This window comes from Calypte anna, chromosome 10 (assembly GCF_003957555.1).
Source record: "Calypte anna isolate BGI_N300 chromosome 10, bCalAnn1_v1.p, whole genome shotgun sequence".
NCBI classification, from domain to species: domain Eukaryota; kingdom Metazoa; phylum Chordata; class Aves; order Apodiformes; family Trochilidae; genus Calypte; species Calypte anna.
In genome coordinates, this window is record NC_044256.1 from 10,862,760 (window position 1) to 10,881,809 (window position 19,050).

The 19,050-nt window shown below is 40.5% G+C and overlaps 1 protein-coding gene across 1 annotated transcript in view; it reads right to left on the bottom strand.

Annotated features, from left to right (window-relative positions):
* Positions 1-1,127: 1,127 nt before the first annotated feature.
* The window catches only part of FBN1 (fibrillin 1), a 143,403-nt gene continuing 125,480 nt past the window's right edge, over positions 1,128-19,050 (bottom strand). Inside the window, exons 51-66 of the mRNA XM_030456759.1 lie at positions 18,366-18,515; positions 17,346-17,411; positions 16,537-16,653; positions 16,026-16,145; positions 14,284-14,406; positions 13,734-13,865; positions 13,009-13,134; positions 12,249-12,455; positions 11,569-11,694; positions 11,228-11,350; positions 10,238-10,354; positions 9,367-9,495; positions 8,426-8,545; positions 4,945-5,176; positions 3,760-3,934; positions 1,128-2,404 (exon numbers count right to left, since the gene is read on the bottom strand). Of these exons, the coding sequence (XP_030312619.1) occupies positions 2,015-2,404; positions 3,760-3,934; positions 4,945-5,176; positions 8,426-8,545; positions 9,367-9,495; positions 10,238-10,354; positions 11,228-11,350; positions 11,569-11,694; positions 12,249-12,455; positions 13,009-13,134; positions 13,734-13,865; positions 14,284-14,406; positions 16,026-16,145; positions 16,537-16,653; positions 17,346-17,411; positions 18,366-18,515 (2,453 nt within the window). The 3' untranslated portion in view covers positions 1,128-2,014. The remainder of the gene's footprint in view (positions 2,405-3,759; positions 3,935-4,944; positions 5,177-8,425; positions 8,546-9,366; positions 9,496-10,237; positions 10,355-11,227; positions 11,351-11,568; positions 11,695-12,248; positions 12,456-13,008; positions 13,135-13,733; positions 13,866-14,283; positions 14,407-16,025; positions 16,146-16,536; positions 16,654-17,345; positions 17,412-18,365; positions 18,516-19,050) is intronic.

The window sequence follows — 19,050 nt, forward strand, 5'->3', positions numbered from 1 at the left end:
CTTAAAAGCTAAACCAGGCCTACTGGACAGGTCTTTCTGAAATCCTTCTTAGTTCCTCTCAGTGTTTAAGGGCTGGCAAGAAAATACTGAAGCCATACATGTAACTATAAACCATATGATCTTGCACACTGCTGCTGGCATTAAAATCACTCCCAGCCTGCTGAAATTAGACTGCCATTTACAGCTGTAAAGTTCTGACTATATTTTGCCATGTTCATGCAACGTGTGGAAAAAATACACTATACAACTCTTTGGCACACTAATAAATAAAATCCAGACATGGTCTACTAAAAATACATGCACAAGCTTCTTCTTATATAGATATATTTGTTATGCAGAAGAAATCAAAGAGAGTTGAAATCTAATTACAGAGAATAATACAATTTGGGGTGAATTATTACAGTACATTTCCCTTCCAAAGCTATTATAGCTCAATACATATTCCCTCTATCCACTACAGTGCTGTACGATCAGCAGTTCCAGTGACATTGCTTGCTTCCTTTTTTCTTCCAGGCTTCATAGAATCACACCTCAGCACAATGTCCTCCTGCTGATGATGCTAAAAGATGCACCACGACACTTGTAAAAGATACACCACAAGAACACCCACATCATCAAATAATTAGTTGAATATTAAAACCCAGCTATAACTTGTGAGGGCTTTTGGCACTGGATTATCTCTTAGTTATCAGTCTTAGATTATTTGACAATAGCTGTAGAAAACAGGTAAAAGAGTGGAAGATCTTAAACCAAGGCAGTTTTCACAAACAGGACTTTTCAAATAGATTAAATATGCTTTTTGTATAATAATTTAACATCCATTTTTGCATTTTTCTGGTTTTCAAAGTTATTTATTGACAGGATTATCCAGGTCAAGTAATCGGAAATGTTCTAACTTGCTTTCTGGAGCCACACAATAATTTGCCAGAGGTCCAGTGCTGCTTAGATTTGTGGAGGTTTCTGTATTTCTTCTGTTTTTCCTTTGCATGAAGAATGAGCCATTGGCAGCAGCACACCTTCCAGAAGAAATCACCTGTGCACACAGATACACAACCAACTCTACTGACAATGCCTGAAACAAAGAATTCAGCTTAGCACACTTTTAGCAAGAACACAAGGCCACAGAATAAACTAAAAAAAAAACTGTTTTATTGTGACATTTATGACATTGAACCCTTGTTGATATGAATGACTACGGGTACTCTTGACACGTTACATAATGTCATGGTGTAGGATGGCACTGATTGTCATCTGACTTTTGAGAATGTTTAATGGTCCCTCCTGACCTCAGTGCATTTTGGCGAGTCACAGAAACTTTATCATCAGGTTTGTGTATACAGTTAACAAGTAGTTGGTCTTATAAGCACCATTACAAACCCTCACATTAAGGGTATCATTAATCTAGTTTACAAATGCTTCATTGATAAAATAGCATGATTACAGTATACACACACTTAATTTACATGTAATGTATTATAGGCATAACTGAGATAAACTACTGAGCTAACTTTGGTTGATTGAAGTATTTAGACTGAATAATGGCAATTTTGGCTTCTAAGTTGTGTAAATATTACAGTGCATTTATAACTCTAGGTTGAAAATTTACTAGCACCAAATGGATATCATAAATGGCTGACCTAGTAAGTTGTAGTTGGAGAAGCAAAGTTTAAGAATTACAAAAATAGAGCTGTCCATCGGTTGAAAGCACGTTCTTGTACTTCTGCTGAAATGATGATGTGTCTCAGCAGCAGTGGCCAACTTCCAATGATAAAAGTCCCAGTTTTCAAGATTCAGCATATCAAGGTAGCTCAGCTACACCTAAAAGCCTGAGAAAATGGTTGTTCTGAGCTAGGGTATTCATCCTGTACCTTGTTTATGCAATAATATAATAGTGCTTGTTCATACAAATGTACTCATGTAAGATTGTACCTATGATATGGAGAATCTGATTGGGAGGAATATTCAGTCCTACCTATCTATCTTTGGTTTAATTATTGGGTCTTTGGTTGATGAATTAATGAAGCAATATCTGAATTTTCATTTTCAGGTTATCTCCCAGCTCACCACTGAGGTAGTCTTTGTCATGTTTCTCTTCAAGCTGGTTAAGTTCCTTCTTTTTATAGAGTGGAATACTACTAATTTGTAAAGAATAGTTTCCAGGCACTGGCTTCTTCTTTGTGAAATGAAGGTAACTTATCCCGTCCTTCTTACTGACTCTAAAGAAACCGTCTTCATTTCCGGAGTCAATTAAGTATCGGTTGTGGTTTGTCAGTGTTGTGAGGGCAGGAAGCAGTTCCAGGATGCGATCTTTGTTACTGAGATCCGAGATGTTGATGGAGAAGATTGCTGCTTTCTCACTATCCCAGCTGGCGAGACTGATGGGAGGCTCCAGCTCTTGCTGATCCTGTACAAGAAGAGGTGATGTTAGTTGGGTTTCTCAGAGAGCATTTCACATGCACCTGTGTGTCTCTATTTCTTACCCAGCTCATTCATCATTAATTAAATAATTTTTAAACAGAAGTTCTGTAAAATCACCTGTGAAACCCACTATTATGGGCCTTCAATTTGTCAGGATAAGGTATGGTCTTTGTCCCTGTCCCTGTGAGGGTAGCAGGAGGCTGAGAGACACACTAAAGGTTTCTGCACTGGGGTCCTCCTGCCTGACAAACAAAGCCTCTCCATGCTTGGAGCCATGAGCAGTCTCTACCAAGAGAGCAGGGAAGGCACACTCCTCCCTCTAGCAGGGAAACCAGAAACTAACGTGACCAGAAGAGAGCAGGGGCTGTGGGGGAGGCACATCATTCAGCTGGGAGTTTTCTGCTTTGCCAGGTTTGCTTTGTTTTCAGCGTGGAGCCGGGGCAGCCCGCAGGTGCAGGGGGTGCTGGAAAAGCAGCATCACCCCCTTCCCTCCATGGGAGGAGCCCACCTGGGCTCCCCTCACATGCCCTGAGGGTGAGTGACACTGCAGCAGCAGGGTGATAACATTCAGACAGCACATCACCTGGAACAGTTCCATCTGGAAAGCAAGGGGAGCTCTAAGTCTCCTCTGAGACAAATCCAGCACTAGTCACAGAGGGTACTCATGCACATTGAAGAAATACACTTGATGACCCTGCTCTGCCCAGACCCAAACACCCACACCCTCCTGGGCAAAAGCACTCTCCTGCCTTCCCATATTAGCAGAGCACTACTCACTGAGCACCCAACAGAAACAGCTCCCAGGCTCCCAAATCCCGTGTTTCTGCATGGGAAAGCAAGCTCTCCAGCCACACACGTGTGCAGAAAGCATGGGTGACATTTGGCTCACAGTGGCAATAGTGCATCAACACGTTACAAGAGTGTTCAGTGTCTCATGGTTTATATTTAGAGTGCAACACCCACATTTGCACCCTCAGAAACACTTTCAGCTGACTAACAAATACCTGCATGGTTAAGAGACCTGCCACTACACAAATATTTTATACAACCACTGTCCTCTGACATCAAGAGTGCGCTTTGCTGGTGAGGGAACTGCTCTCTCAACAGCTGCCTGGGCATTTATTTTACTGTTTGGACTTCAGAGGATGAGCGTTGCTGATGGCAGTGAACAGCTTCAGTGAGCCCCCTTCCCTCCAGACATCTAAACCCACCTCTTTGGCCTACTGTGCTTGGGTGTATATTTTTCCTGTTGTTTTGTCTCTTCAATCCTCAACACCTTCTTCTGAGACTGGCTTTCACAAGACACCCACAAACCCTTTCCTCCCAGGAAGAGTCTCTTACCTCTGCTGCATTTGTAGTTTCATTCGTGCTCCTGCGCTTCCTTCCTCTCTTGGGATAGCCATTGATTTTACATTCATAGCAAGCTTCTGGAGAGAGGGAGTTGTCATCTACTTCCCCACTGAGTGAAAGCTCTTGTCCTTGACCTTTGCCTAGCCCCACTCCAGAAACGCAGTGTCTGAGGAAGAAATTCAGAATTAATTCCAGTGAGACATAGATCTTATCACAAGCTGAGTTCAGGGGACTGTGAATACAAAGAGTAAAGCAATTATGGTGCACTCGTTTCCTAGAAAAAATTCTGCTGAAGTCAACAGGCAAAATTCTCACTGAATCACAGCCCAGCTACCTCTGATTTCAGGAACCTGGCTCCCTGAGGCTTTGCCTAAGAGAGTTGTGCCAATATTTAACAGTTTTAAAAGCACAGGCTTAAGCTCCTAGAAGTTGTTAGTAATTTCTGTAATCCAACCTGGAACACATTAAAAGAGACCAATTTTCAGAAACTGCTGAAAAATCTGAAAAGTTGAGGTCTTTCATAATGTATCCCAAAGCTTTTAGTCACTTCTAAAATTTAAACCACAATCTTTCTGCTTTCTATTTGAGTCACTTGGTCCTACATGATGCACAGCCCTATCACTCCCAGTGGGAAAACTGAAAATTGGTGTTCTTGCCAAAGCAGATATTTATTCAAAAAATTATTCATTCGGAACAGAATAATATGGAAAATCCAAGAACACAAGCACACACAGAATGGTTATTCCAGCCAGTGGGTGAAGCCACTTGTATAGTATCATTTGTCTTCGGAGCTGGCAGGAGGTGTTACTCCTTTTATATTTTTGAAAGGAGACAAGTGATACACCACAAATCACAGTGAGGGGTGTAAGCTCCCAAGCAGCAAGGTCAGGGCACTTGCTGAGCTGCTGGGATATGCTGGGAAGAAAGGTGAAAGCAGTATCTTCAAAGAGATGATTGAACCTGGTGGCCCTGACCAAATTTCTTTAATCATTAAAACAACACTGCCCCATTCCCTTGGTTACTTTTCCCCTCCCTCATCTCCACAATCAGCAGGTGTGTCCAACTCCTAAGAACCCCCACAGTCCTATCCATCTTTCACTGGTGACAACCCCCCCAGTTCTGCTTCTCCACAATACAGTGGATTATGTCTGTTAATTTAAAATGAGAATCCCTTACCCTTGTCCTATTCTGAAGTAACCAGGTGGACATCCACAGACATAGCCACCTTCAGTATTTGAACAACCATAACTGCATGGGGCTTGTGCAGAACCGCATTCATTGATATCTTGGCAACCTCCACTAAACTGTTCATACTGAAATCCGGTAGGGCACATACATTTATAGCTTCCCAAAGTATTGTGGCAAGATGCTCCTCCACAAATGTGTGCACTCAGGCATTCATTTTCATCTGGAAAAGAAGCAGAAGATACCACGTTAACTTGTACTCTCAGGTGGAGCCCAGCCTCCCCCTTCAGGAGGGTGATGCTTGGCTGTTGCTGAATGTGCTGCCACATCTGATGGACAGAAACAGAGAACAGGGCTTGGCCTCACCCTGGCCTCACCAGGAGGTGACTACAACCATACAACAGAGCAACAATTGAGCTACTCTGCAGAAGATATTTCATGCCACGTCAGCTTATGCTCTGGAGATCAGAGAAGCAGAGGAGGTGATTTCTTGATTTTTTTTGTTCTTGTTCCAGAAACAAATGAGTAAGAATAAAACTTTCTACAGCCAACAAACTGGTCCAGTAATCCTATGTTCATAATGCTAGTCAACATTAAAGTAAAAAAGGGTAAGGAATCAAACTTTGACACCTTTTCCAGACACCGAAAATTCCTCCCTACACACTCATATTTAAATATGAGGTACAGGTAAACTACAGGATCAAGTAGTAAAATAAAAATAAAAGCAGCTGTAGATACACATTCTGAGCCAGCCCTTTCCAGATTTCCCAAGTGTGGCATTCTGGGAGTCTGAGGTCAGGCATAATTACTGGAAATGGCTGGTTTTTTAAATGTAGCTGGTCTGATTTTTTTTTTTTTTTTTTTTTTTTTTTTTTTTTTTTTTTTTTTTGGATCTAATGTGGCAAATTGTTTTGAAACATTCTGAATGCTGCTCTTCCCCATTTGCTGTGATAAAGAAACCACACATACACATTGCATTGAGAAACCCCATCTGGATGCTGTCTGGATAAAATGTAAAGCACAGAGTGGCATCTCTGACCTAAGCATCTAGGTTACAGGAAAATAAGTACTAATTCAAAGCATTAGTGCCTTTTTCCAAACAATGTGGCTGTTTGTTCTTATTTTAAAAGTGATGTCTTTACTTCTTGCAGCCTGATTTATAGCATGGTGCAGCACAGAACTGCCTGGGCAGGAGATGCAGTCACACATGACACAAGACATGGGAGGAACAAAAGCATTCTTCAGTGATTATCTAAATATGTGTTGCACCAACATCAGAAGTTCCTGAACACTTCATTAAATAAGCTGAAAAAGACAAAAACTGGTTGCAAACTACAGATTGCCAAGGAACATGAAGGAATTGTCACAAAAAAACCTCTTGGAAAGAATCTTTCCCTGTGGCACACCCAGGAGATCTAGGTAAGTATTGTGAGCACCTCCAGTTACAGATTTTACAATATGAACATGTGTAGACCACAAGGTACTAAAACCTGGGACTGAATTCTGTATTACCCAAGCCTGTATGAGTTTTGCCTCTAACTTAGGGCGATGTTTCAGTATTTGTCATACCTAACACAGAAATTATGTCAACATTAAAAATGTGTATTTGGGCCAAGAAGAGACAGGCTCACCTTGCTTCGCTCCACAGCAGCAAGAGTGTGGACACTAGTGTGGCTAGTTCCCATTTTTTTGGTAAGAAAAATTACATAGGAAAATGAAAAACAACAAAAATAGTTACAGGAGCTTCAGACTGCACACAAGCTGTGCTTTCAGGCATCTGCCTTTCACTCCTGTGCTCTGCAACACACAGCTCTGTCATGCTCAGCTTCAGGACAGACACCAAGCCTCCTTCCCTGCAATTCTAGGTGTATCTGGACTGCCTCATGGCCAAGGAGGTGGAACTGCCACGTGAGTCCTTCCCCACTTGTGGCTCTCACTGTGATTTTCCCTGGTGAAGTTTCTGGTGATCAGTATTTGTGATGGGAAGGCTGAACCCTTTTTTTCGGTGGGCAAATTACAGTACTTGTGCATTTTGGAACTGGTATTCCCTGTATAAATGTGAACACCAGTCACCAGGCTCAAAAACTGGAATAACAGTGAACCCCTGGTTTGGAGATGTACTTAGATAAATGCTGTCACCCAGGAAGACTTGAAAACAGCCAAACCATTTGCAAAACTGAGTGTTGCAATTCTTCACATTCCATAATGTCTTCCAGCAGGCAGACCTGGCACTTTTGGGGTTTTTTGACCCTTTTACAGATTGAATTCTAAGCTCTGATAGTTTGAATAGTATTCAAAATGACTGCATGTTTCTGCTCCCTCAGTCACAGTGTACTGGAGCACAAGCAAACCAGCATCACAGCAAGGACTGCATAAAATGCCAGGAGATTTGGTAAGCATGATTAAAAGCAGAGTCCTCCCTGGAGCACCACAGTGATAACAAGCAAAGGCATTTTTGTGTTACTGAAAGCAAAGTCAAACACCAATGAAACCCTTTGTTGTCCAAGAGGCCACCCAATGCATCTCCCAGTATTCACACAGGACTAGCTTGTATGCAGCCCATTAAACACGACTGAAAATACACATATAACTCACTCAAGGAAAAATTATTCCTGTTTCTCTTGTCTGAACATGCCACACTGCTAAACTGTACAGAGACATTTCACATGAATTCTGCAGAGGACACAGTTCTATCTGCTCAAGTCATATTCAGCATCATTGCTCTGCACATGCAGCCCCATCTACAAGGGCAATAAATAAGTATTTTGATTCAGCAGTGTATTTATTTCTTAGCATTAACTAAGCACACCAGCCTTTGTTCTTTGAAACAAGAATTGTCCCATAACCACTTGTTATAAAACTGTATTCCAAAGCTGCAAGGAGGCATCTTTAGAGAGTCAGCAGCTTGAACTGCCTAGTGCAAAGCAGCAGCTTTGCTCAAATATGACAAAATGTTAATTCTGTAAAGAGAATAGGCTTAAACACAGCAGCATTTCTGCAGATGTTGTAAGACTGATAAAAACACAGATCAAGTAGGATTTTAGTAGACTGTTAGATGCTTTGGGCCCAAAAGTTTAATTTTACAATTTAACAATCCAAACTGGTGGCTCTGTGTCTGACAGGTTCAACCCATCATCAGGTCTCAGACAGGACCTGTGTGTGAGCAGAGACTGTTTCATGGCTGAGTAAGACTTCTTTGTTTAGACCACACAACAAATTTGAATAACAAAAATACCTTCAGTGTCAATACAACTTCTAGCACTCTCAAGGATAACTTTGTGCTTAAACACTTGTTGAGCCTGGACATGGCTATTGGGCACTGTACCATTCCCAGGAGCACTTATTTGTAATGAAACTGCCAAAATTAAAATCAGAAAAGGAAAACGCAGCAAACCACACCATTGCCCTTCACTTATTGCTGCTAACAAATGTAATATGTGTTTTAGTTTGTGAATTTTAAAAAATGACTTGCCAACACATTGGTTCCATTGGTAATGCTGGAGATATCCTTGTGGGCAGCTACACCTGTACCCTCCAATTATATTTTGGCAGCCGTGCTGACACCGGTGGTTTCCATCACATTCATCAACATCTGAAAAGGTGAGAGGTTTCAGAGAGAATCTCAAATTATACTATATATTAAAATTATGTTGCAAATGATCATATATATTCATACATCGCATACGGAGGGGTATATTTCAGGATCTTCCAAAAAACCTGACCAGCACTCAGAAACCACTTTGAGCCTTTCAGGTTTGGACTTCTGGTTCCACAGCAGCAACTTAGGGCTGAAAACCATTGGAAACTCAATTCAGCCACAATTTTCAGAGCTTCTGTATGCTGCTATAAAGGAAGCCATTTGTATATGGGTCTTACAAGGCTTTCCTAAGGCTCCCAACTCCACAGCTGGGAGTCGTTTGTTTTTACCCAAGCATCCAACCCAGAAATCCCAATGTATCTCTTTTCAAATCACACCAGATTCTCTCCCAGAAGGGTCCAGAGGCTCTGAGGACCCATAGGAATGAAGTCTTCAGCTCATGGACTCTCTTTATCAGGTTGCCTTAGAGATGCAAGATTTCCTGTCCTTGGGGAGTCCCTCAGAAATCCATGCAGGATTCAACAGAAGTTCACTGAACTTAAAATGCTTAAACCAAAACATTCCAGGCTCAATTGAAGTCTCCTCAGAAAATATTTGTCCAGCTGTTTAGCATCCTGCAATATATCTATTTCTTCAGGCCCATGGAGAGAAATACTGCCTTGTTGCTTAATTTCCATACCTTACTCTCCTTCAATCTACACTCCATGGATTCTGATGCTTACTCCATAGGTCTCTCCTTGGATAACAGTTTGACTGAGAGAAGATGAAGGGAAGTGAGAGAAGGCCAAGTTAAATGCAGTGTGTGTTGTACCTACCTTCACAGCTAAGCCCAGTTTGATCAAGTGAGAAGCCACGTTGACACTCACAAACAAAACTTCCTGGTGTATTCTGGCAAATACCCTTGGCCCCACATAAATTGATTTCAGTAGCACACTCATTGTTATCTGAAGGAAAGCAAAGCCCAAACATTAATTTTTATTCCTTGTTGATAATAATTTAGCAACACAAAGAAACCTCAGTACTGTAGCTGTCTTACTACCCTCCTCCATTTTTTACTTTGCACTACAGAAGGACAATTTATGCTATCCTCTTTTCCTTTGAAAATACTAACAGTTATGGGAAGTGAAACACTCCTTTTCTTCACCAAGAATATGGAGTTTGATGTTCTTAACACCCCCGAATTCACACCAATGCCATGAGATCATCAAACTGCCATAAGCAGGACACAACTCAGAGTGTTTGACAGGCAGTACTTTTTTTTTAACATTTCCACAGACACAATGGGTACGTGTTTAAAGGACAACTGCAGAAACTTGTGTTTCATACTTATTGTTTCAAGAAGCCTTGACATAATTTCTAATGTGGGTCCTGCAACAAACTACAAGAACTGAAATATAGCTTTCATTGCTCAATGGGTAAGAAAGGGTAAGGCAAAAATTAATTTGTGTTTTTACTGTCTGGTTCTTGCAAGTACAAAATTCAAAGACAAAGTTTAAGAAAACAAGGGAAAGAGGAGGGAAGGCCTCTTTGCATCCTCTCCTCTGGTGGGACTGGGATCAAAACCTGGCCTATGTTTCCATTTGGTTTCTCAGGAAGCTGATTTCACCTCCCTGTTACTTTGCTTTTGGAAAAAAAAAGAGTCAGTAGTAAACCCCATTTCTTTATCTACATTGCCACATCACTTACCAATGCAGGCTGTATGGTGCTGAGTGAATCCAGGAGGACATTTACAAGTGAAACCTCCAATAGTGTTGACACAAAGGAACTGGCAGTTGTGCTGCTTTGTTGCACATTCATCAAGATCTGAAAAAAAAAAAAAAGAAAATCTCTTAGGTTTCCTGCAGAGGATCAGACAGTTCAGCTGGACTTAGAGAGAAGTAATGGCAAAAAAATAACAACAGAGTCTTTTGAACCTCTGTCTCACTCTCCATGCTGGCTTCCACTTGTTCTCACATGAAGCCCCATATGTAGTAATGGGACTCTGGAGCTACACACGTGTCTGTGCTAATTCTGAATTGTGGACACTGCTCTTGTCTGTTGCCAGGATGCTGTTACACAATAAATGCCTGCTCTCACCTCTCACTGCAGGCAGTAAGAGGAAGATACCACCTTCAAGAGAAGCAGTGGCAGACTGCAAAATGGTATGGCACTGAAACTTGCTGCTACTCCAAAAGAAAAAATGCTAATGACCAAGGACACTAACTTCTTGTGCCAAATTTAGAATTGCTGCTCTGAATTGTGCAGTTTCAATCAGATCTCTCCCACCAAAAGACATAAATAAATTAAATTGTAATGAACATTTCAAAATCTCTCCTGTGCTGCTGTTCCTAACTCAGCAAGCTGCAGAGGTAATGCATTAAAGCTCCATTGATGCTGGACAATGCACTGAAAATCATGCTCATATCTTTGTATCCACACCAAAATAAAAGTAATTCTATATACTATTGGATATGAAGTCTTTTACTGTAATCCTGAAAAAATCCCTGTGGATTTATTGTCCAGGCAGATTATCAGAGAACTAACTGAAACACCAGTTTCACCCTGTGAAAGCCACATCCACTGCCTTTATTGGAAGTAATGAATCCAGGGGACAGGTTTACATAACTTAAATGTCCTTGGACTGGTATTTGCCTGTGAAACAGAGTATCTGCTGTAAATTATTTTCTTGATTTTTACCTTTACAACTTCTCCCATCTTCTTGCAGGATGTATCCTTTGGGACATGAACACTGGAAGCTGCCCTCTGTGTTTTTGCAGATGAAATTGCAAGGTTTTGGGGACTCATTGCACTCATTCAGATCTAGAAGAAGCAAAATCAGATAACTCAAGGATGATAGCCAAGATCTGTGGTAATGTTTTTCAGAATGCTCAGGAGATACCCGAAAAAAAATTGAAATCCCCAAAGCCTTCTAACAAATTATATTTTCTACTCTCATTTTTCAAAATCTTTGTATTTCCTTCTTCAAGCCACCTCTTAGTAGTAAATTTTATACATGAACACCATAAGCAAAAAATTACCTATGCAAAGAGTGCCAGTTAGATCTGTGGTATAGCCAGGGTTGCAATGACACCGGTAGGAGCCCCTCTCATTGATGCATTCCCCATTACGGCAGACGTCATGAATAACTCTGCACTCATCAATGTCTGTAATTAAATGGGGATTAGTTCACAAGGCAAGAACAAGGAGAACTGATTTGACAAAGCTTCCATAGATTTGTGTGACCTGATGGGAAAATACACTCCACAAAAATTTCAAAAATTAAGCAAAAAACCAAATTATTGCACATATTAAGGAGAAATACTAAGTGGAAAAATATAGAATGGAGCATTAATCTCACTTTCAAATGCTATGACCCATGCTTAAGTGGAAGCAGACAACCATATATTAGCCTCCACAAATCAAACAGCATTTAATCTGCAACTCCAGCACACTGAAATGTGAGTGCAAATTCCTATCCAGATTAATGCCATTCATTCAGTATGCAAAATAATTATCTGCCAAGCTGGGATTGATGTCTTTGGCTATGTGCCTTCCTCCCAAAGGATGGTACTCTCTCAGTGTCAAAACTCAGAAAATTTCAACTGATATCCAAAATAATTAGCCCCTCACAGTGTTCAAACAAGCAAAAAGAAAGAGTTCATAACTTGTGGCTGAATTTGACATTGTCTATGAGGGGTTTTAACAGAAAAGTCAGTACCTGCTCCACTAGATGTGTATCCTCGGCCATGAGGGCAAAGCTTCTTGAAGGCCACAGTGCCTGGGAAGGGGCAGACCTCACAGTTTTGTCCCCAGCCTCGGCCACCATCACAGCAGCATTCAGACTTTGTGACAGAGTTCCTGTTGCTTGATCCAATCTGACACATACTTTGTAAGACTTCAATGAAGCAGTAGCCCTCCCTGTTGTCTGGAAGGCAAATTATGCATCAGAGAAAATCCTAATGCTGACGACCCCCAGAGGGTCATGAGATACTAGGAGTTTAGTCAGAAATGTAAAAGAAAGGGCATACTTCACCCTGGGACCGTGGAACTGAGAGTGAAAGACTACCAGCAGTAAGAAAGAGAGCACGATGTCTGAGGGAGACAAAGAAGACAGAAAATTCAGCAAAAGGTGGAAGGCAAGGTACATTATGTTTATAAAAATATCTTTCTGTTTGAACACAGACAGAAAGGACTGGCTGAAAATTAGGACCAAAGAAAAGGCAAAGCAATTCCCAGCTGACTGAAACCACAGAACAGTCAGCTTTCACAGCAAGTCAACCCAACCAGACTGACAGGAGCAGGCATACAGTTAGCATGGGAAGGAGGAACTTGCAGGAGGACATCTATTTACAAAAGCCTTTCTGGATGGTATGTAAATTCCAGAGGATACTTACTCACTACACATTTCTAACTTTAAGTCCAACCACAGTTTCTGCTATTAAAGTGACAGTTCATTAGGGTGCTAATGTGTGACTTACCAAGGCATTCATTCTGGGTGTCACTGACAGTGAATCCCTCGTTGCATTCACACCTGTAACTTCCGACTGTGTTCACACAGCGGCCATTCTCACAGAGCCCAGGTTTGGTCTGACATTCATTCTCATCTGTGGTTTTGAAATCATATGACAAAAATCAAGTCAGGATAAACGCAGGTTAGAGAAGTTTGTATGGAGTTATTAATCTGTGCATCTTCCTGGATAAACTCGCATAATTTCATTTATTTTTTCTAATAAAGTGTCTTTTATTGACTTTTCAGAGAAAAGATTACCACCTACCTCACATATCATATATTTAGTTACTATGTTTTCTTTGCAATTTATTCCCCATCTTCAAGATTTTTTCATAGCTATAGCTTCCCTTCTAGATGCCATCCAAAGTTTACAGACAATCCCAATCTACTCTCATTCATACCAACAGAGACAAACAAGCTTACAGCAATGGGCCCAGTTCTCTGCTTTCTTCACTCAGAGCAATTCAGCAGTACCAGTACAAATCGATTATGAAGACAGATTCATCCAGATTTTCCACTTGTGGCCCACATGTGTGCACACCTGAGCAGTGAAGCGTGGTGTGCATGGCACCAGTAGTGATCCACTACATAGGTAAATCAAAAACTTCCAGCTCTGCTCAGGAGCTGTGTATTGAAAACCACAGGTGAAACACACAGCTCTTGAAAGAGCTTCAACACTTGAGTGTCACTTACCTATACAGCCTTCCCCATCTGGTCTGCGCTGATAACCTGGTCCACAGATACACATATAGGTGCCAATAAGGTTTTTGCACTCCATCTGTTTCGAGTCACAGTCATGAATTCCTTCTTCACACTCATTCTGATCTAAAACACAAGGGTTAGACTTCATTATACAGAGAGGCAATCCTGGAAATTCACAATAGTACATTCTGACTTTGGAATTTCAAACGTAATCAAATGCTACACATACTTTTATTATGCTAAACTAACTATAAGATATACTAGCCTAGAAAAAAATTGATTTATCCCAAATGCCCGTTTTCAGGGCAAGAGAAAACTATCATCTGATCTCACTTTAGGCAGATGTGCAAGTTTATGGGCAGGACAGGGCTAATACAATCAAATACATAATGCTAACCACAGAATCTCATCCCAAATTCTTTCTGACTCGGTTAGTTCCTGGGATTAAAACTCTGTCCCAACACAGCAGTGAGTCAGAGCCCTGCCCCTGCAGGAACTGGAAATCATTGTCTCATAACAGTGAGTCCAGCAGGAGATTTACCTCTGCACATTCTCCGGTCCTCCCGCAGAACGTACCCCGCAGGGCACTTGCATTCATAGGATCCAAAAGTGTTCACGCAGCGGAAAGCACAGAGCAGAGGGTTCTGAATGCACTCGTTGACATCTGGGTTGGGAGTGACAAAGACCACGTGAGGAGTTAAACACACTTCTGTAAAACTCAGTAGGCTTGAGGGCACAGGTTTAGGTATGGTCTAGACCACAGATCCTACTCTATTGAGAGCTAAATTTCAATAGTCGAGCAAGCGTGGTTCCAGTAATTACTGATTTGCATAGAGGAGCAGGCACCAGACATGCCAAGATGTTTGCACAGCTACCTGAAGTTTCAATATCTCCAATGGCAAGCAGCCAATGCAAATAATTTCCAGACCCATTCTGCCAAAATACTGTCTGAGTGAAAATGGTATCTCTTCCATGTGTCTAGGCTCAGATTTTATGACTGGTTATTTTAAAATTCTGGATGCACTAATTCAGGTTCTTCATACACTGAATTCAATAAACCAATATCCTTACTAGAAACATTATTTTTAAATGTATTTACATACACTCTGGGCTACTTGGGCAATTACAGGTCCATAATGATGCTTATGCTCTCCACTAACTCGTCCTCTGGAATTTGAGCTTTCACCCAAATTCCGCGGTGAAGTGAACGAAGCTCTTACTGTATATAAAACTAATGCAAATTGATGCAAAAATTGAAGCATTCTTTTGTAAAACAAACTGTGGCAGATAATTTAAAAGCAGCTGTGTCAGGTCTGAAGAGAGTGTCAGAGTGTTCTAGGACATTCTCCTCTCTCAGGCTGTAACAGGAGAGGGCAAGTATTAAACACACCCATACCATGGATGCAAAGATCTTTCCCCTGATACGGACTCTCAGCTTAAGGACTTCCACAGCCAAAAACCACAACCAAACCATCACGTTTAATTTCCACTTATGGGTTCCTACACAAATTTGTACAATCTCTTTCTGGATCAGTTTATACTCACTGACATTCTGCAGCAGAGTTGCACAGCTGAAGTACTATGCATACAAAAATACTTTGGTTTGCCTAACATGTTTCTTTCTATTTTTGTACCTTTACCACTTGTGACTTTATAAATTTAAAACATACATCTCTTCAGCCACATTTTCCACACTGAAAAATTCTAGTCCAATTAATTTTCTGTGTCCGTTCTATATCTCTGATCTTTCTAACTACTCCTTTGTGCATTTTCAAATTTTTATTTTGGAGATGAGAGACCAAAGCATGAAAAATATTCAATCTAGGCATATCATAGTAATTGTCTGGTACAATATTTATATTTTCTGTTTTGTTCCATGTTTCTTCCCTAACAAATGCAAAAAGCTCATTTTCTATTTTCATCATCCAGTGACTCTTTTCACTCAAAGGTCATCTAGGACGTAAGCAAAAAAACCAGACACTCAGGTAACATTTCTGGGACTGTTCTGGAGAGACCCTACCTCAACATGCCTCTTTCAGGCAGTTCTTTAGTAGATACTGCCAGAAAGCCTTTTCACCTAACCCCCAGTTAGAAAAAGGTATCACAGTTCAGGGTGGATACAGGAAGGAAGAACCTATTTTTCTTTTTCACATAAAGATGTGTAATTCCAAACATCCATATTTTTCTTTTTAAGCTGCTTTGCTCTCTTCAAATGTCTCAAAAATCAGGAAACTATTTCAGCACACAACTTTAACAACTGTCTTAAACACATGGGAGTCTCACCTTCACAGGTCATCATCGGTCCAGGCTCAAACCCTTCAATACAGGTGCATTCAAAGCCTCCCACCACATTCCTGCAAGTTCCGTTTCCACATGGGTTTCCAACAGCACATTCATCAGTATCTGCAAGTAGTTAAATCAAGACAGGAATACAGGAATACATGGTTACACTCAACCAAAAAGATAAAAAGATAAAACAAACAAACAAACAAATTTTAAAATATCTGTATTGTTGAGGCACAACCAAAAAACCCACAAAATCCAAGAACTCAATTTAAGTTCCTTAATTAGAGTCACAGAATCTAAGTATAGTTGGGGAGCACTTGATGTTATCGGGTCAAGCACTCAACCAGAACAGGACCAACTTGGCTCAGGCTCTGCCCTGGCAGGTTTTAAGCACCAGCAGGGATGGAGAGTCCACAGTGTTAGAATAATATGTGCCCACTACTCCTTCATGCCATGCTTAGCAAGTCAGGGGACCCTTTAAAACGGGAGATGAAACAGCCACACTTACCCACACACTGAGTTCCATCTAGGATGTAACCATAGGGACACTCGCAGCGGAAAGAGCCGTCAGTGTTGATACACTGCCCAAATCTACAGTTATCTGGATCAAGGCACTCATCCACATCTTAACCAGAAACACAAACAACACAGTGAGTGCAAGTGACTTAGTGTGCTCTTAGACTTCTCTAAAAGAACAAATGTTGTTCTGGTGAGAAATATTCCTGAGATCACAAAAAAAGTATCACTACTCCAGTTTTGACATTTTAGGATGAGGGCACAGAATCTATCTTGCAGGACAGCTTGCAGAATGCAGAAATTGATTCTAAATGTTAGATAAAAAACCTCTCTAACTGGGGATACAGAGAGAGAAGCAGATATGAAAAGCAGTAGTCATTCAGTGCTTCTTAAATTAAAACTTTTGCCAATAAGGCTGAAGTGCTGTTTGTCTTGGGAGAGAACAGAATGTACTGAAGGGATCTGGGAAACTGTGGTTTGCACTTCCGGAGAATTAAAACCATTTACCATAAACAGGCTCTATATATTTTATAAGAAAAGACAGGTATGCTGCAAGTCTGCTCAGCCTAACTTAAATAGCCAAATATGCTACTCTTAAAGAAGGTTAATTTCTGATATGTGAGATATTAAACTTTGAATTTAAAATTGGAATGAAAAATTGAAAAAAAAAAAAAAAGTGTAGGAGTTTCCACAATTCACAGCTTTTGGAAATAGCTGCAGAGCTGTTATTCTCAACTGAAAGGGAGAATGGGTTATGGGTAGAAAATGGCAACAACAGCATTGTGCAGTTCAGACACTTACCCAGTCTTGCATCACCAGGTCCAACAAGGACACCAATTCCAAACGGACAAATCTGTCTGAATGCCTCTGTTAAAAAAATAAAGAAGCAAAAACCCAAACCAAAACCATATGTTAAATATTATCTTGGCAAACAGCATTGCTCATGAGCTACACAAGTAACCACCAATATCAATTCATTCTCCTCATGTTGAGGTCCAGAAATAAAGTATGCAAATTTATGAAACTATAAATTAATCTTTCATATAATAACTGTATGCTAGCTTTAGACTTCATCTGATCTCTTGTATGCATGGATGTAAAATCCTGTGAATAAGCAGCATTATTTAACTCCCTTTAAAGAGTAAACTAATGCAGTATTTCCATTTTAAAAGTATCATTATTAGTGACTGCATCTTTTTTTGTTGTAAATGAAAGATCTCCTACATACTCCGAAAAAGACACAATTTAATCTGTAGTCATCAGTTAGCAGCTCCTTAAAGCATGCCTATCTCTAGTTCTAGAGTTAGCAATAATGTTATTATGGGTATCAAACTGACAAGATGCAAATTTGTTTTCATAATAACAAAATGTAGTCACAAAAAGTAACAGGGTGATTCAGATGTGGATCCAATTCAAAGGTTTTATCTTTTATATATATACTTATATATATATATATTTCATGTTTATGGCACCCCTTCCTCTACTTATTTAGATTTAGTTTGATTCTATTTGTGTCTTGCAGGCATCTCCATTCAAAGCCAGTCAAGGACTAGTTTCTGCTTTCTGTAGGTGACACCTCCAGAGTAAAATACTCAGCACCCAGTCATACTAACAAACCTACAAGCGAACAAGGAATATATGCCTGAGGCTGGAATATGCAAGGAATATGTGTGAGACTGCAGTGGTATCTACTTTACAGATCACAGTGACAACTGTTATGGCTGCTGGAAAATTGTTTTTCCTAATTCATTCTTTTAAGAATCTCAACCTTCTTTCAGTTCTGAGAGCCATGAGAGGAAGGTAACTGAGTCAGTAACTCACCATCTGCTTCCTCTGGGCAGAGTTCACAGGGATCTCCCCATCCCTGTCCCTTCAAGGCACAACAACACTCTTGTTTGGAGTGGTTACGGGACTTGGGCACAGAACATTTTCCATCTTCAAATTTGGTAAAGCAGTAGCTTACTCTGAGATCTGCACAGAGAAAAACTTGTTATGAGCAGTTGGGGTGACTTTGGCACAGTTTTCACTTGAAGGTGTTAATTGGAAAATTACAGGAGGCCCCAGACAAAACACCCAACTTCCATCTGAGTCTATCAAGAACTGTAAGTGTCTCCAACTGAGGAAGATCTGAAGAGGGAAGGGAGCTGGCTGCCCCAGTAAAGGAAAGCTTTACTTTACTTAGGATAGAGTGTCCTAATTCAGTCATGGAAAAGGAAGGGTTCATTTTCTCTTTTTAACCAGCAAAGATAGAAAGGCTGTACCTGATTTTTATCCTCACTCCTCTTTGTAAAAACTGAATATTGGCTTAATTTATGTTCCATTATTAGTAAGAATCGCTTGAGTCAAGAGATTTTAATCAGCTTGCAATGATAATACTGCATAGTATTAAAATGAGAGGCAATTTTCAATAGCACTCTCCTTCCTCATTCTTCCATGAGGTACACACAAGGGAAAGTGGCCCAGTGGCACTACATTTTACTCCATTAAGTTGGGTAACCAGGATGCT